This window comes from Phyllostomus discolor, chromosome 6, assembly GCF_004126475.2.
Source record: "Phyllostomus discolor isolate MPI-MPIP mPhyDis1 chromosome 6, mPhyDis1.pri.v3, whole genome shotgun sequence".
Lineage (NCBI taxonomy): Eukaryota > Metazoa > Chordata > Mammalia > Chiroptera > Phyllostomidae > Phyllostomus > Phyllostomus discolor.
The window spans coordinates 21,339,063-21,356,827 of record NC_040908.2 but is presented as its reverse complement, the minus strand read 5'-3'; the positions used below and the strand labels follow the sequence as shown (position 1 = coordinate 21,356,827).

Genomic DNA, 17,765 nt, shown 5'->3' with positions numbered 1-17,765 from the left:
TCTGACTTTTTAGAATTATGCACTGGGTCTTTATAAAGGTGTGAAAAATTCTGCAAAGCCCATGCTGAGGGGCAGGAATTACAAGATGAGAAATTGTTACCAATCTTCTCCTTCACTTCTCTGGGCAAGGCAACCATAGAAATTACCCACATATATCTACAGATGTCAGTTCTTGTTTGTAGCCATGGTAGATTTTTCTCCTTTCTTTTAGTTGTGATAATGACTAGGAAAGTTATAGTCTGTACCTCTGGACCTCTGCGAATATATGAAGGTTATGATGGAGGAGAGGAGGATGGTGGGGCTGCGAGCTATTTCAACCTTTCAAACGCTTATAAGAGATTGTGGACAGCCACCTACTACTGGTGGAAGTTAGTGTCTTCTTTGCTCTTGGCTGAAACGATACCATTGCAGGATAATAAAACTGATTATTCAGTGCTGATCAAAAGTTCTTATTGGGAGGTATCTAGCCCTTTGATTAATAAGAAATGAGAAATAAATTATTTAACCACTGCAATTTGGGAGACAAAATACTTCAAAACCAAGTTCGATGGGGAAGAAGAAGAAAGAGAGACAGTGAAGTCAGGAGCTTCTGGGCTGGAGTATTGTAGGTGTGTGGGCGGCACTCAGCCCAGACGAGCCGGGATCTCTCTGAGCAGCTGCAGGGTCGCCCATGAGGCTGCTCTGCGAATCTGGTCCTTCCACTGCATGTTGCGTTGGTTCCATGTGACTGGAGGAGAAGCCCTGTAGGCAGCGAGTTTTTTTTTCTTTCCTTTTCTCTTATTCTTGTTTATTCTATTACAGGGGTCCCAATTTTTCCCCCTTTGCCCTCCTCCGCCCCACTCATCCCTGCTCCCACAGTCCATCTTTCTTTTTTAAATGAAAGCAAGAAATGGACATGAATTTACACAGTTTTAAGCAGAATTGATGAGAAATAGTTAATAAAGGGTGATATTACAGAATTGGCAGATTAAGGGGAAGAGTTGCATGTGAGAATGTGCTTTATTTTTTGTAGTGTTTCATGGCAATCTAAAGCAGAGAAGTGGGCTGTGATGGGGACCTTTGTGGGCTGGTTCCGCTCCCTCTGGAGTTGGTGACTCGGCTCATCAGCAGATCTTGCGAGCTTGTACTTCCTTCCTGCCAGGACAGTGCCTGCTGACTCTTCCTGTTCAGCTGGCTTCCCCTGTCCTTGCTGCCCCCAAATTGCCTGTGTCTAAGCATGATCCTTGAGATGAGGATTGGAAGAAACAAATCAGGAAGTAGAGTTTAAAGATTCCACTAAAGTCTGAGATAAAGCAAAAGAGAAGCAGAACTGCTTTATGGTTCGTTGGGTGGTTGCACCCCAAACGGCTTGCTCCTTCTTTCCTAGGTCTGGGCTTGCAATGCAAATTGTTGCCAGTAGGTGGCAGTGGTGTACTTTAGGGCTTGCTGCCCACAGGTCCCCTAGGGTTTGCTGGAAATGCGACTCCCAGGCTCCACCCAGGCTATATAGAGTTAGACCTGCATCTTAACAAGATCTCCAGGTGATTCGAGTGCACATTCAAGTTGGAGAAGCACTCCTGCGGAGGGTTTGCCTTCCAGATGTCAGCTGAGTAGTTCAATATGCCTTTTAACATGAACACTTTAAAAATAACTATTCATTAGAGTGAGGACCAAAGGGGATTTTCTTTTTAAATGAATGAAGTGGAGTACATGGATTTTTTAGCCTCTGTTTTGGTTCTTCATAGACCATTTTTTCTCCTTATTTCTTACATCTTCGACTGTGTTCAGGATGGACATGTTCACTTTGTAACCAGGTTTTAAGAAAGCAAGGTGGTTTTCTATTTGCTTAGTTCTCTTCACCTACTGGCCTGATGGCTGATACTGGGGTCACCTTTGCTCCCCCTTTCCTAGAGCGTTCTAATGGCAATGGTTCCATCTCAGAGCATGTACTCACTGGGACCTAGTGGCTTTTTCATATTGAGATGATGTCAATACTGACGGGGAGGTTGGGTTATGAAATGTCTAGCATCAGCGGTTTATTATGGTAGGCATCGAAGGACTAGGAAGAAAAGGTAAGATATATTGTCTACAGGAATCAATCTACCAATTTTCTTAATTGCTTTGGTTTCCTCCAACAAAGTACACTTTATAGATTAATGCTTTGTGTTGGCCATATAAATACATCAGGCCAGTGTTTCTTAACCCTCGATAAATATCAGTCGCTTATGCAGCATCAACAAATAAAGATGTCTGGGAATCCCTCTGGGCTGTGCTTCTTCAGGGTTAGTGAGCAAAGGCACTACTTGATTCAGTAAGTCTGGAGTGGAGCCCGGCATTCTGCATTGCTAACGAGCTCCCAGGTGGTGGCGATACTTCTGGTCCCCAGACCACACTTTGAATAATAGCAAGATCTAGATAGAGAGAGATTCAGTAGGTGTGAGGCAAGAATTGGGCATCTTTAATTTTTAAGAATGTCTTCAGGTGATTCTCATGCATAGAGAGGTTGTCATAGCCCAATGGTGGCTGATGGGTAGTGAATTTCTGAGGAAATTTGCAGATGCTCTCCTTGGCTTGCACACCCAGCTCCCTCCCGGTTTTCCTCTTTTTTCTTGGGTCCCTCCTTTCTTGTGTCCTCAGGTGGCTTCTCTTCCACCTATTTAGCATTAAAGTTCTTCAGGTTTAAGCCCCCTGTTTCTTCTTCCCGTCTCTCCAGGTCACATTTCCTGTTCTCATAGCCTTGGTTTTGAACCATAGCTCATCATCTTCCAATTCTAAATTTCTGGCTGGGCTGTTCCTTCTAAGTCATGTCTGGGTAGTCAACTGTCTACTGCCCTGAATGTCTTGCAGAGGACGACAGACATAAGTGGTCTCCTTGCCCCCACCCCCTTCCCCGGCTCTGTTTGCAGCAGCCCTCGTGGCAGTGCTCTCTGCCCCAGTCGCTCCACTCATCTTTAACGGCTCCCTCTCTTGCACCTCCTCCGCTGACCCTCTAGATTCTGCCTTCTTTATATCTGTTGAATCTGCCTGCATCTCTTCAACTCTGAGCTCTCTCTACTGTCATCTCCATTGGACCACCGTCCCTGCTGGCCCGCAAGTCTCCTCTCCTCATCTACCCTTGTCTCCCCATTCCATCCCACCCTGTTGCCGTAGTGATACTTGAAACATCTGATCCTCTCTCCCACATGCACATCCACATGAAGGAGAGTGTCAATCCTTCAGAGCTTCCCTTTCTCCGTAGAACAGAGTGACAGAAGGGAGGAGATACCAGATCCACGGTGGAAGGGTGGGGGTTTGGGTGGAGTGAGTGGGTAGAGAGGAGAGAGCAGATCGAATGTCAGAGCCACTCTGGGTTTCTAGTTGTGAATTAACTTACTTGGATCTCCCTGGAACATGGGGTCCAATGACTGTGTGCTTAATTCTTCCCTTGGAACAAATCCTGGAGAGGGCAGTAAAACTTCTGGTGACTGGAGAGAACAGGAAGCATCTGGCCTTACCCAGGGGATGGGACATAGTGGATATTCACACCCAGCTCAGGGGGGACTTGGCTTATTGGTAATGGTTCTCGTCTCCACACCACGCCCATCTTAAGAGATAATAACAAATTACTATGACTAGCAGCCCACTAAAGACACAGTCCTCTGCTGGTGCTCACAGGGACTTGAAATCAAAGACTCGAGTCCTGTTTCCTAATGCCTGTTAACTTATTCTATTTGAGGTTTCATGTCCTTATCTGCCAATGTTAAGTGCTTTGCCAGTATAATTTATCCCTCTGTAAAATTCTGCAAATCTTGAGGTCAGGGCATGTGCCTCGCTCATCACATAAACCTCCACTGTGCCCATCACATGTAGGTCCTTGACCAACATTTGGTGGTTGAGTCAATGAACAAAGATGAGTGAGACACGAGGAGGACCCTCTAACGAGGTTGGATGCAAACTGGAGGGGAACAGAGAAGATACAAGTAAATCAAACAAACAAGAGGGTCTCAGATGCAACCCCTCTGAGGTATGAGATAAAGATGCAGAAGAGTTTTGTGCTTTGAGAAGCTGTGTGTATGAGCTGCATTTCAGCCTCAGGGATTTTTTTTTCTTTTCGAAGCTGTTTACATGGGAGCTGAGATCACACATGTATCGTTTAAGGAATTAAAAGACAATAAATAAGAATGTTTTTAGGCTTGGTAAGGCCAATGAGCTTCACAGGCAGAGTACCACGCCTGAAGGGAGTGTCCCTGTTTTCAGGATGCTCAAACCCCCACCCCAGCCCCCGCCCCCTGACTTTCCAGCAGTGAAGGAAGGAGCTGGGGGTTCTGCTCACTCTTGGCTGCAGTGAGTTTTCTCCTGGCTTGTTAGTTTTTCCAATTTACAAAGCACATGATTTCATCTTCCCATTAAAGGTCAGCTTGCTCATCCCACTTCCTCACATCATTTGAAAACTTCATTTTGGGTGTCTACTGGCATTTCTCAGCCAGCAGCCTCTCAGAGGGACTGCCCAGGGCTCCACGTGGGAGGTAGGGGAAGAAATGTGAGTCTGAAGCCTGAGTCCCCTGCTCCACCTCCATTTCCCACCTATCAGTGAAATCTGCCCTTGGACCAAGAGCTGGACGGCCGTGTTTATTGGAGTTTCCAGCACTTCATGCAGTAAATGGTGAACAGCACTCATTCAGGGGAAAGGAAAACCTGAATACCCATTGCAAAAAAAAAATAATAATAAAGGGGAATAGAAGGAAGGCAGAGCTTTTACAGATGGAGTGAGGATCTAAATCCACTTTGGGAGCAGGGCACTCACTCCCTTCTGGTACGTGGTCTTCAGAGTTTGCTTTTCCTTTGTTATCCAGTGCTGTCCCTTTACCCCAGGCCTCCTTGTGGGCGTACCAACCTGCCCCCTGCGTGGTTGTCAGGCCCCGTCTGGGAGGCAGAAGCTGCCTCTGGGCACCCCCTTCCCCGCCCGCTGTTGTTAGACACCCTAGTCTAACCCTGTGCGCCTCGATCTAGTCATGGTGAGGGGGTTGGGCTGTATCATTACCTGCATCTAAAAGCACCATTCCAGGTTTCCACAGGTCCGTGTCCCCTGATTTTCAAAATAAAAAAGAAACAAACTTGTTATTTACATGAAATCAGCAGAGTCCCTCATGTGAACTCCCAGGAGGGTCACAGTTTCTTGTCGTGTTGGAAAGTCTGGTGAAGGGGCACGGGGCCAGCCCTTTGGATGGAGCACCCTGAGATGCATGGGATTTTCTCATGTAAAGGTCTTGAGGCCAAAGACAAAAACATCTTTGCCCTGTTCTTTCTTTCACTGTGCATCAAGAATCATGGAATAATGAGAATCCTGGGATTCGAGGGGAACTAAAAGGTCATCCAACCCAAACCAAACCCCCAGCATGCTTCTACAACATCCTTACCAAATGAGTGGATGGCTAGTGCTTGAATACCTTCAGAGACAGGGAACTCATTACATATACAACCAAAGTAGTGCATTCTTTCTTGGAGTATTGAGACTTTGAGAACATTTTTTCATTGTATCCATCTGAAATCTTTATCCACCCATTCATCCCTCCACACTAATTAAGCACACAGTGTGTACCCAACATCATCCTAGGTACATTTGTCTCACCCACCCGCCTGTTTGTGCTCTCTTCCGTGAAATTACATGGTGGAAATGTGGCCCCATCAGGGGGCAGGCACTCATTTCCTAAGGCTCCGCTTCTCCCTGTGTGCCTCTGCAGAATAAAGCGAGTGGCACCGGGCGTTCTATCTGCGGTAAATGTTGCATGCTCCCCTCTCTCCCTCCACACGCACACGCGCGCGCGCACACACACACACACACACGCACACACTGGTGCTCGTAAAGTAGAAAGGGTGCTCGGGAAGGGGAGATTCTTGCCCAACAGTCCCTGCCCTGTTTGGGGGAATTGAAGCTGGGAGGGGCTCTGAGCAGCACAGACATGTCAGGAAGTCTCAAAAGGACACCAGAACAGCTGTTTCTGGCCCTCTCTCCCTTTCTCCTCCCTCACTCCTCCCCTCCACCTACCTCCAGCTCAGAAAGCCGAAAGCTGAGGCATAATCAACTGTGCGATTTCTTAAAGACCATCAGCGTTACTTCATGCTAGAATTATTAACACACTCAAAAAAGTGATTGTTTTTCCACACGACGAAGATGCCAAGCTATCTGGAAAGTCACTCTGTGCCCTTGCACACTCTGGTTCATTAGTGAGAGCTGAGTGTAGTTTAGCTCGGCCATTAGCCAGTCCTGTGACCTTAAATAAGTCACGTGCCCTCTGGGAACCTTAATTCCTTTGTGAATAACATTAGCAGACCGGGCGAGAGGATCGCCACCTTCAAAATATTTATATGTTTAAATGTTCTGCTGCTTTAGCCTTTGAACTCTATTGCCACCTACTGGTAAGAAAATATGCACTTTGCCCTTTCCCTAAAAAAAAAAAAAAAGGTGCAGGTGACATCTCAGGTGCTGCCCAAGGCTTCCAGCACCCTTGGATGGAACGGAGAATTAAGATGCTGGGTGCCATATTGCTTCAGCAGGAGACAGAGAGCTCCCCAGCATCAGGGATTCCAAACCTCTTGCTCTTGTGCTCGGAGCTGGTCCTATTTGGTGGCACTTCCACTTACTTGGGACAAGCTCGACCCAAATCACTTTTATCCAAAAGCCAAGGGCTGAAAAATATTTGGACAGCTGAGACTTGGTATTTTTGGACTCGGTTGCAATGAGAAGGAAGTAAATCTGTAGTCTTTCATTGGGGCACGAGGGTGGTGTGGAAAAGAGAAGTGGGAAGACCTGCCCTGTGTCTACCAGACACTAGCTGGGGACCTGCGGGATTCGCCTGCCCTCTCCGATCCTGAGTCTTCTCTTGTTGAAGCTGAAGCTGCAGACTTGTCCTGCCCCGCCTCCCCTGGTGGGAAATATGTTTTAAAACTCACTTTGAACAGTGGGAGGCACTCCTACAAAAATAGGGAATTGATTTTGTAACAACCCTTGCTTGGCCACATCATAGAGGCAGTCAGTGTCTAAGACCAGTATTGGTTCTGAATGATTTCCAGGGTAAAAATGCAGAAACCATTAACATTTACTGTTACCAGGAGCGTACTTAGTGTCCGGCACTGACCACGCACGTGACAAGGTTAGGTCACGAGGGCCCGTGGAGTCAGGTACAGCGATGACGCCATTTCACAGATGAGGAGACTGCTGCCCAGGGAGTAGCGGACTGAACTGCAAGCCCAGCAGGCAGGTCCCGAGCCTGCACTTAACCACTATCTGTTTATCATCCATGACCAGTCAGTGTTGCTGCAGTGTCTCTGGGTACTCGGTTAGGCCGCCGAAGAGCTCACTCCCTGGCACACCACCTGTAATGGGAGGGCCCGGAACCACCCCGCTCTAAGACCCTGGTGATGTTTTTGCACTGGTTACAGCCCCTTCCGTTCCCAGCCCATCTGGAAGCCACCAGCGAGGCACCCAAGTGGGAGCTGCAACACATGGCCTGTAGGTTGACGGAACAAAAGCACAGGTGGCCCTTCCGCTCTCTGGTTTCTCCCCAGTGGCTCCCCTGGGGTGCAGTTTTAGGAGGGGGTGGCATCTGAGAGGCATCTGGGAGAGTCTCCACACTTCCCCTTGTGGGTCCTGGCTTCCTGCCCCGAGGGCTGCACACTTCCTGTGAACTTCCTCTTGCTGCAGTGAACCAGGAAGCACACAGAGAGCAGGTGCTGCTGTGTGGGAGCCGTGGCCATGGGAACGCTGAGGACAGTTGGAGGTCCTGGGCAGGAGCTGTCACAGCAGCAAAGTCAACAGGCCAGTGAAGCTTATTGATCAAACAGAGCTCAGGGTACCATGAAGCCAGACGGCAAAAGGGTGGTTCTGGGGAAAAGTTCACCTAGTTGTAACTGAAGTCTTTGGGAGCACACCACTCCTACTTCCTCCCAGGAAAACGGCAGGAGCAGCCACCCTAGCACAGGTGGCTGCTGTCCCGGCCCAGAGGTCTGCTGGGAGGGCAGGGTCCGGCAGAGTGGGCTACCTTTATTCACAGTGTGCAAGAGGGGCTTCCCTCCACCTGCAGGACCTAGTGGGGGGTGGGGCGTCTGGATTAGGAGAGGCTTCAAGTCAAGGGCTTTCTGGGACTTTGTGGAAAGGTCTGAGGTTGCAGGGAAGCAACAGGGAAGCAAAGTTGCAGTAAGGATGGTGGAGGGAGCAACGGTGGGTGGGTAGGGGGTAAAAAAAGGAGCTGGGAGCATGAAGAGAAGGGAGAAGAAAAGAGAGAGACTTATTCAACGGTAGAGAGCCAGCAGTTAAGAGGAGAGAATGTGGGCACATGCTGAAAGCAATCTCGGGTCGCTGGGCAGTGAGAAGTAGGACCTGGAGATAGGTACTGTGTCTTGTTGCCAACCATTCCCCGAGCCGTGTCTGATCCGAGTGGTGTGTCTGGGTGTTTGTGCTTTGTTCTGGGATGGGCAAGGTGAGGGCACAGGCTGCCCAAACCCAAGCCAGTGGGAGCCGTTGGGTATCTGGACTGGCACACATCTCTTTGGGTATCTCTTTAACACACAGAACAGACAAAGCCAAGAGACATTTTCTAGAGGTTAAAACAACTTGGCCTGCCCGCAAACTCGGGTGGCCTGGACTTGAGGCCAGCAGTGTGTGGGGAGGAAGGTGATTGCAAATGAAGCGGAGTGGGGATGGTGAGCAGCGGGCAGCCTCGCCAGGCTGACCCTGCTCTGGCAGGTCCCTGAATAGCAAGCAGCTCCTGGAGAATCCTGTGCTTGGATACCTGAGGGGATTGCCCAGGGTCAGCTGATCTGCGTGCAGCCAGAAGCCTGCTTCCTTTCCCTTATTTTGCCCCCTGATGAAAATGCCTTAGTTCACATTTTTCCTTGGAAGTCTGCTGAGCTCTCTGTGGTTGGCCCTCACTTTGGGGGGTTGCAGAGGAGGCTGAGATCCTGGCCAAGGGGACGGGAGGAAGGAGTGCCCCATGCTTGGCTGCCTGAGCAGTCCCCTGGGCCTATTAAGGCCTAAAATGGCCTTGGAGTCCTTGCCCTGCCCGGTGATCTGATTCTTAAGCCCTTTGTCCAGAATGACAGCAGGTACATTAGCAAAGGTGCAATCGTGAAGCTCGTAGAAGCTGCTAGCCCTGTCCGAGGACCCCATGGAGCCCCTGCTCCAATCTGGCATCAAAGCAAAAGAGAACCTACAGTTTCTAGGAATCTTTTAACATGTGGAGGACAGGCAGGTATCCCCTAGCAAAAGAAACAATAGTCTCTTTTCCTTGGAGGTCCAGCCCCTATCCTAATGCCCCGCGGCTGCAAAGGGAGTTTTGTACTTCTATCAAGTCTCTGTGCTCGGGGCTCAGAGTTAGCAGAAAGCCTCTAAGCAAACTCGATTTCCCCCTCTAATTGCCGCAGGCTTCAACTACATCAAAAGAACTTGCTTCATCCCCTTGCATTCCCAGTGCTGAGGACGAACCTTGCAGGGATGTGCACAGAAGTGAGCAGAGGGGAGCCAGGGAGTCTCACGATTCACAGGCGAAATCCTGGAGGAGAATGTATTTTATTCCCCGTGTCATAGAAGGACCCGGGGAAACGTAGCTTTGCTCCTTCCTGGGAAATGATGAAAATGTCTCTTTCTTTTACCCTAGTTCCTGAAGTATAAGCCCCAGAGAGTATCCCTTTTCAGGTTTCTAAGAACCTAGTTACCGAATCCTTAGGAATTTCTATCACAGTCCCCCAGAATTGCCTCCCGGGAATGGCGAAGAGTGAAAGCTTTACTTATGGTAAGGCTTCCTTACTTTTCTTACAAGTTTCCTTACAAGTTGGGCCCTTGAGCCATGTCATTTGTTGGCATTCTGGCTTAATGCTCTCTGTCCAAATTTAAGTCAAATGGCAAGGATTTGTAAAGACAGAACTTGTGTAAACAAGCTCAGCTTTCATCAGTAGCTAGAAAGGTGAGTTCAGGTTCTTACCTGGGTTGGCACAGGGGCTGTTTTTGCTGCTTGGGTAGGTGATGGTGGACCCGAGATCTGTAATGACATTTGACCAGTCAGAGCATGAATTTTACTTTCACTGTTCTCATTCTTTACATGCTCTAACCTAGAAGACATTACCAAGGCCAGAACCAAGGTAAAGCTTGTCCTTGGGCAGTCTGAACCTTACCCGGAGGAGGCATTGAAATGGAAAGAACAGAATTTAACTCAAAACACTAAATGAAAACTCCAGGTAATAATAACCCATGTATTTCGCATCCTTTACAAAAGCTGTATTTCTTTATACTTCATCATTCTTACAATAATTCTCCTTGACCGTGCCACTCCTGGGGAGGTTAAAGTAATCCTTCAATACAAATGTCACTTAACAGTTAGCAATTTGCTTAAACGGTGTTAACATGGCACTGAGGCAAATAGCATTAGCGTTCAGTCATTTTTAAAGGTACACAATGGGTTATCCTTAATTACTCTGTGAGAGAATGAAATATGCTTCAGCATTCATTATTTATTGGGCAATGTCTCTGAAGCAAGGTTTTAAAAAGGAGAAAGGAGATGGGAGATTCTGTACAGAGAGATGCAAAATCCCTTTGGGGGAAAGAGGATCATGTAAAAACCAGCTGAGGGAAAGAACCAAATTTCATGGAGTGGAAAAGATAAGAGGTCATGGAAAACCATCAGCTTCTCTTGCAACCAAATCTACCTGCCATCAATTTTCCATTCCCTTTGCCTTTGTTCCAACTGCTTAGACACAACTCAAAATAGCTTTAGTCTAATTATAAAGATGACACGTGCTCACCGTAAACATACGTGCTAAGGAGAGTGAGCCATCACCTGCAGTGTACACAGTCTATACTGGTGTCCAGTTTGGTATATGGCATCATATCCCGTCTTGTACGCAGTGTTCTCATGCACAGCACACAGTGACAAATAAGACACTGGTGCCCGTGCCCCTCTGTAGCCCACTTCTTTGAACTCACGATGTGTCGCAGGCCGGTCTTCTCCTGTCAGCAAGTGTGTGTCGTCATCACAATTTTAATAGCTGCATAATGACTTCTTTGACTGCTCCGATGGTGGACAATGAACTCTTTTCCATTTAATTTTCTGTTATGGACACCATTTGTGTCCCGGCTTCTTTTCACCCGTGGCTGGCAATTCCCTTAGAATATGTTTTTTGTGAGCGCAAATCCTGGGTCATTTTTCCACCCTCTGCCATAACTGTGAATTATCAATTTCCACTGTGAATTTGGTGAAAAATGACATATTGCTTCATTTGCAGTTATCTTATTGTTGGTGAGGTCGACCATTTCCTGTAACATTTATTGGCCGTTTATAGTTCTTAAACTCTGGCTTGCCTGGTCATGACCTTCACCCATTTTTCTTTTGGAATGTTTGTCTTCCTATTTGTAAGACTGGATTGTAAGAAAAACCTTCCCCAGACACCTTAAGGAAATTAAACTTTCAGAGATGAGATAAGTGTTGGTGGAAAGGGAAATTGCATGAGGAAGGAACGGGCAGTTACAGATGCTGGTCCCCTTCCTGCCCCAGGTTTCACCACTTCCTTCTTTCCAGCTGCTCTTTGACAGAGGGTGCAGTGGAAAGGTGAATGATCAGAGCCATCACCGTGCCTTGACACTAGGTGGCGCTCTGCTTCCCTCCCTGGTCTACCCTTCCTGGTGGAGGCATTTAATTTGTTCTATCAGATGAGGCAACAATGGAGCTTCTTAAAATGAACCTGACCAGGGAAACAATGCTGGGAATAGCCACTCTACCTTGTAGACCTGTGGTAAATTCAGCTGACTCTGTAGGTAGGCCATCTTTTCCATCTTTTCCAGAGCTCTTTCCTCAGCATGTGTACAGATATGGTTCTCTAGGCTGCCCTCTGCCCCCTCTCTTCCCACCACCTGGGGCCCTGGGATGCAGCTCTGTGGCCTCCTGGCTCCTGTGGGTGCCAATAGCGCCTTGCCCTGAAGAACAGTCTCACTCCTGCCTGGGAAAGGAGGTCTCTGTCACTCTGGCTCTTGGATTCCTTACCCCCAGCCTTGGGCTTTTTTCTCAATATCTTGTTAAGTTTGCACATTCGTGGATCAGTTAGGGGACTCTGCAGCCTTGGTCCAGCCCTGGCTTCCTTGGAGTGCTTTCACCTACCTCAGTCCTCTTCTCCTGTCTTTTCCTGCCACACACTTTCTCCTTTCTACTGGAATCCCTCCCAGTTCCTCTGTCCTGTCTGAGAGGCAGCTCTGTACCTTGTTGTAGAGCAAAGGCAATCATGGACCCCGAATGTAGGCTGCTCCTATCCCAGCTGCACACTTCTCGGGTGTCTTAGGCCAAAGTGATCTGCTGCAGGGTCTTGCTGGGGAGTGTTCACCCAAGTAGCCCAAGATCCTAGAACAGTGCCTGACACATAGTAGACACTCAATACATATATGTTGAATAAATAAGTGAATTAGAACACCCTTATCCAAGTCACTTCTCAAATCTTCTGACTACAGTCAAAATAAGAGGGAAAACCACCCTTGATAAATATAATAACAGCAACTGCCTTGCCATCAGCAGTAGAGTTATTCTCTTATAACTGGCAGAATATTTCCAGCCCATTTGAAGACACAAAGGAGTTATTTGTAAACTGAATATTATTTAGTATAGTTGGTGTAGAATATTACAACAAACACCTATAGCCACAGGTTAAGGAGGGCATTCATGAAGGCAGACTGGTGGTGACCTAGGGCTGGAGCAGGGAGAGGTTAGGGTGACCTAGTGAGTGATGCGATGGGGTCTAGGGTTTATTTGGGTGATCAGGTGTTCTAAAATTGATTGTAGTAATGCTTGCATAACTTCATGAACATGCTAAATGCCACTGAATTGTACACTTTCAACGGGTGAATTGTATGGAATGTGAAAAGTATCTCAATAAAGTTGTTATGATAAAAAGATGTAGGGCTTCACACATCAATTTTCACTTTTCTTCTGTCCTGAAGAAAGTCCTTTGCATAGGCAATACAAGTTGCTAAAAGTCCTCTCTTCCTCCCCACACCCTCCTGGGTCTGGCTCCTTCCTTAGCAATTCCAGGGCACGCTGCATGGATGCTTGCTCCCGGAGTACGGGTCCAGCAGTCTGTGGGGCAGCGGGGGCGTGGGCGCTGGACGAGGATGAAGAAGGAACGCTGACAGGCGGGGAGGCTGCCGTCCAAGGCTCCTGTTCTCAGGCCAGGAATAATGAAGCTTTGCCAGGTTGGGAGCCACTACTTCAAGTTGTCTGAGGTTTTCCATAAGCACAGGCCCAACTCGTAGCAGGATTTCCAAGCTTCCAGTGTAGCCAGGCAAACACACCACATGTTTAATTATAATTATATGTGTTATGCAAAAATTGGTGTCCTCTAAGGAGACACCAGGAAGGAGCAAACAAAAACTTACTCAGCTACTCAAAAATCTTTGAACGAATGGAGGGCCCTGAAGTCCAGAGCCTAAAACTAAGAGAAAGGAACATGTCTGCCTGTGGGACCCCTGACCCCCGGCGTGCTTCCTAAGTGTTTTCTCTCTTGCTGCCAGGCATAGGGTGCCTGTGTTTGTATCAGCCTGAGTGCAACAAGAACAGGATGGCGGGGGAGTGTCTACTGTATTTCAGCAATTATTTTTATGGTGTTTTCATTTGGGGACTTTATATCATCGCTTCTTCCATGAGTTGTTCATTGAATGGAATAATAATCATCTCTATTTCATAGGCTTGTTGGGAAGATTAGATAAAATAATGCATGCAGGTTGCCTGGCACACAGAAAATCCATAAATAATGTTCCATTATTTATTCTTAATCGTGGTGGGAGTTGACAGTGTCTAATACCCTCTAATCTTGCCACCCACCCCCTGCATGTTGAGGTGGGTCAGAGCGTGTATCTGTGACACTACATCAGTGCCTAGGTGTTGGTTTATGGCAGGGATGCCTCCTGCAAGGGGAGTCACAGGAAGGCCAGGCTGTTGGGGTTCAAATCCCAGCCATTGCCTGGCTGTGGGATTTGGGGCTAGCTTCCTTACCATCCCCCTCTTTGGTTTCCTCGTCGACACAGCGGATCAGTCAAATTGAAAGTAATGTATCTACTTGAGAGGGTTGTTCTGAGGATTTAATAGGCTAATATTTGTAAGACGGTTAGGAAAGTGGGTAACACCTTGAGGGTGCTGTTCGTATTTGTTAAATGAGAAGATGGAGTGAGAACCAGCGAGGCTCTGACACAGGGGGGGAAGGGCCATTGCTGTGTGGCCGTAACATCTGGAAGATGGAGGTGAGGCTGAAGAGATCAAGTTCTGAGCACTTCTTCCTTGAAGGAAATGGTGGCACCAGGTGGGAGATATTTAGAGCAAATTGCTGAGACAACAGTGGCACTTCAGCGGTGGGATGTTCCACCCCCTGGCCAGAAGACCTTCAGAAGTGAGGGAGGCACTGGTTAGCCCAGGATGGCTACACAGAAACTGAAGACCGGGTTATCGAGGAGCTCCTAAGGTTCTGTTGGAGGTCATACTGAGACTAATTCCATAAACTGGACTTTGGCAAAACCTAAAACATGACTTAGGAAATGGATACGAGTAGTCAGACAAAAAGTAATCAGAAAAGGAAGAAAAGTTTTGGCTATCTGGCTTTTTCTAAAGGGATTCTTTTGGTTTTGTTTGTTTCTAATTTTGAAAACTTCCAGGGGTCTATCATTTGTCTCTTAAAACAAAACAGAACTCAAGACTATTTACATAGAAACCTCTTATCCCTTCAACTGAGCATTGGGAGAAATGGGGATTTTGTAATGGGAAAGTTTCATGCGATATTCCACCTTCAAAAGTATAACAAAGGTCCTATTATTGAATCTATTTTAAGTCCCTTCTACATGGTTTGCTTAGCTCTTAGCTTGATCCTAAACTATTATTACTGGACTCAGGTTTGCCCCTTAAATTGGGAGAACTCAACCACATACCCCCGGCCCAGGTCTCAGGCATCCCCAGATACCCAGTTCTAAAGGTGGGAGAAGGTCACCACACACAGGCATTCAGACAGAGGGGCTCATCTAGAAACCAGTCTCCCACTTCCTTGCATGTGGAAACAGTCTACCTACTGACCCGGCTCCTGACTCCTGTGGCCTGCGGGCTGTGGTCTGGGGCTGCTGGTGGCAGTAGAGTCCACAGACGGGGATGGCTTTGGCAAGGTGGTGGGGGTGCCTTCCACTGGGGTGGTCCTCGGTGCCTGCGTCAGGGTGACTGGCTGTGCGGTTGTCCCTGGAACTGATGATGGCTTCTGATAGGCTGTTGTGGTCTCACCTGTAAGAAAATGAAATTACTCTGGGGCCTATCAAACAGCCAGGAGGCTCTTCAGGACAGAAATAAGATAATTGTTTATTGAACACTAGCTTAGGAACAAAGCCCACCTGCCCTGCAGGGATGCACAATCTAGATGGTGCAATAAACCGATACACAAACCAAAGATTAAATAACAATAAAGCGCTTAAGCGACAGTTCAAGCCTCAAAAAATGTAGACAAGGCAGCAACATGATTGATCACTAAATTAATTTTCCAGATGCTGAAAGCAATGGGTCATGAACATAATACCTTTTTGGTGTTTTAATTAGCATTAGCCTACGGATAGAAGGTACTCTTGGCTTTCACTATGACTTACTTTTAAAGAATGCATTCTAGATTTTTAGTGTATTCACAATTTTAAATGAGTCTCAGTTTGTTACTACTCTGGGTGCCCTGAGAGTATCTCTGAAGGTTTAGGGCAAGGGGACAAGTGGCTACCCACTGGGCACTGGGGACTGTCTTTAGAACCATGGGTTTGGGCCAGAAGGAGATACAAAATGGTCCCACAAACGAAGAGCACCCCAGTCATGGGAGGGCAATAGGCCCCTCACAAATGCCTGCGGGACCCTGTGGAGGGGCATTCTGCCAGCTTCTATATCTGAGCATCTGAATTCGTTTCCTAGGCCCCTGTAAAAAATTACCACAGACCTGGTGGCTTAGAACAGAAGTGCGTCCTCTGACAGGTCTGGAGGCGCGGGACCGAGCTGCCTTGGGAGGCTCTTGGGTAGAGTCCATTTCCTGCCTGTTCCAGTTTCTGGTGGCTGCTGGCATGCCGTGGCTTGTGGCCACACTACTCCAATCTTAAAGGCCAAGAGTCCTCAAGTTTCTCTCTGTTCCATCTTCCGCTGACCCCCTCTGTGTGTGTGTTAAAGCTTATCACGTGTTACAAGGACACATGTGATGGCATTTAGGGTCCCCCCCCCAGAGAATTCAGGACCACCTCCCCCTCTCAAGATCCCTAACTCAATCACACTGGCAGTGGCCATTTTTGCAAAGGTAACATTCACAGGTTCCAGGAATTATGACATGGATGTTTTAGGGTGAGGGGGGCTACATTTCAGCCTACCACAGCATCCCAGCTCCAGCCTTAACTCGGCTCAGGGTGGGTGTGTTTTTGGTACACAGGTCAGTAGGCCTAGAGGATAGCCCCCGAGACAAGGAGGTGCTGCACCGTGGTGGGAACCGTCTAGCTTCCCCTTGCACACTGTTCAGCATGCTGGGAAAACCGTGTCTACCGTGGCCCTGGACCAACTTTGCAGAGAAACGTGTAGGTGGGGAGCTGAGATCCACTGTCCAGCACCAGCACCTGTTCATTCCCTCTCCCTGACACTGTCATCTTCTGCAGCAGTCAAAGCATTGACTTGGGAGAGCAGGTCGGCAAACAGCCCCCTGCTATGGGGATGCTCCTGTAGGCATTGGCCTGTCAAGGCAGGACGCAGATCCCTCATGTACCCTGTTCCACCTCTAAATTGGCCTGTGGACTGTGCCAGATAAACTGCTAAAGAGCTGGCAGCGGCCTCAGGGGTCTGGCCAGTCCTCATGCCATCCTTGGGCGAAGCTGAACCTATGATTTATGACATTTCCATTAATTTAAAGGAATTGAGCTTTCATAACAAGTCTTGGGGAAGTTTCTAATTTCTCTCCAGTACCCTTCTGTTTTAGCCTCTGGTAAATGCTACCAATATTAATGCCTCTTTAGAGAGATGAAGCCCCAGGTTCAACCTACCTCATTTATATAGGGAAAAGCCACTTAATAGGATCACTTACATATTTTATGAAATGGGATATATTTATTAATTTGGAGAGAAATATATAAATAAGCTGACAGGACACTATACTTGCAGATTATCAATCAAACACTTGCCTGTTTTTATTTAGCTCAGGGTAGCTTGAGGCTCTAGCCAATTAACAGCTGGCTGACTAGGGTCGCTTGCTGCCTCTTGCTGTCTGGGCGAATAGCATTTACATTTCAGGAATGTCTGTCCTCAGCAGAAGCTGCCCAGGGCAAATCAAGATACTTTCTATTGTTTGAGTGAGAGAATTCCCCACGGAAGAAGGCGGTTATGCTTTGTGGGGTCATCCTAACCTGATCTACCTGTTAACGCACATTCTTGGAGCGATTAGGAAGTATTTTATAGGGGCGTGCTGAGACCTGGACGCTGCTGGCCCGCAGCTCCAACTCTCCTGCTTTCCCCCACTTTCTGTAGGAATTTATCGCCTAAGAAAGAGCAGCCACACAGGGGCCATCCTTTTTTACAGTTCTCACTGGAGTTCTTTGAGTTGATGAAATGTACCCCGTGGTGGGACTATCCCTTTAAAGAGATGGCCCTGTATTTGGAAGCTGAGCAAGATCCCAAGGATCCCTTTTTTGTTGGAATTCTTGTAGTTTAGCTCAGTGCCTGGTACACAGAAGGCACTCAATATCTGGTTATTGAATAAATGAATAAATACAGAAATGAATGCACTTAATGTTTCCCACT

General features: G+C 47.6%; 1 protein-coding gene across 2 annotated transcripts in view; it reads right to left on the bottom strand.

The window, feature by feature from the left end:
* VIT (vitrin) overlaps positions 1-17,765 on the bottom strand; it is a 93,877-nt gene that overhangs the window by 23,836 nt on the left and 52,276 nt on the right. For both annotated transcript variants that reach the window (XM_028516159.2, XM_036027853.1), the window contains 4 exons: positions 15,048-15,245; positions 9,936-9,992; positions 5,000-5,044; positions 3,353-3,415 (listed from right to left, as the gene is read on the bottom strand). In XM_028516159.2, the coding sequence (XP_028371960.1) occupies positions 3,353-3,415; positions 5,000-5,044; positions 9,936-9,992; positions 15,048-15,245 (363 nt within the window). The remainder of the gene's footprint in view (positions 1-3,352; positions 3,416-4,999; positions 5,045-9,935; positions 9,993-15,047; positions 15,246-17,765) is intronic.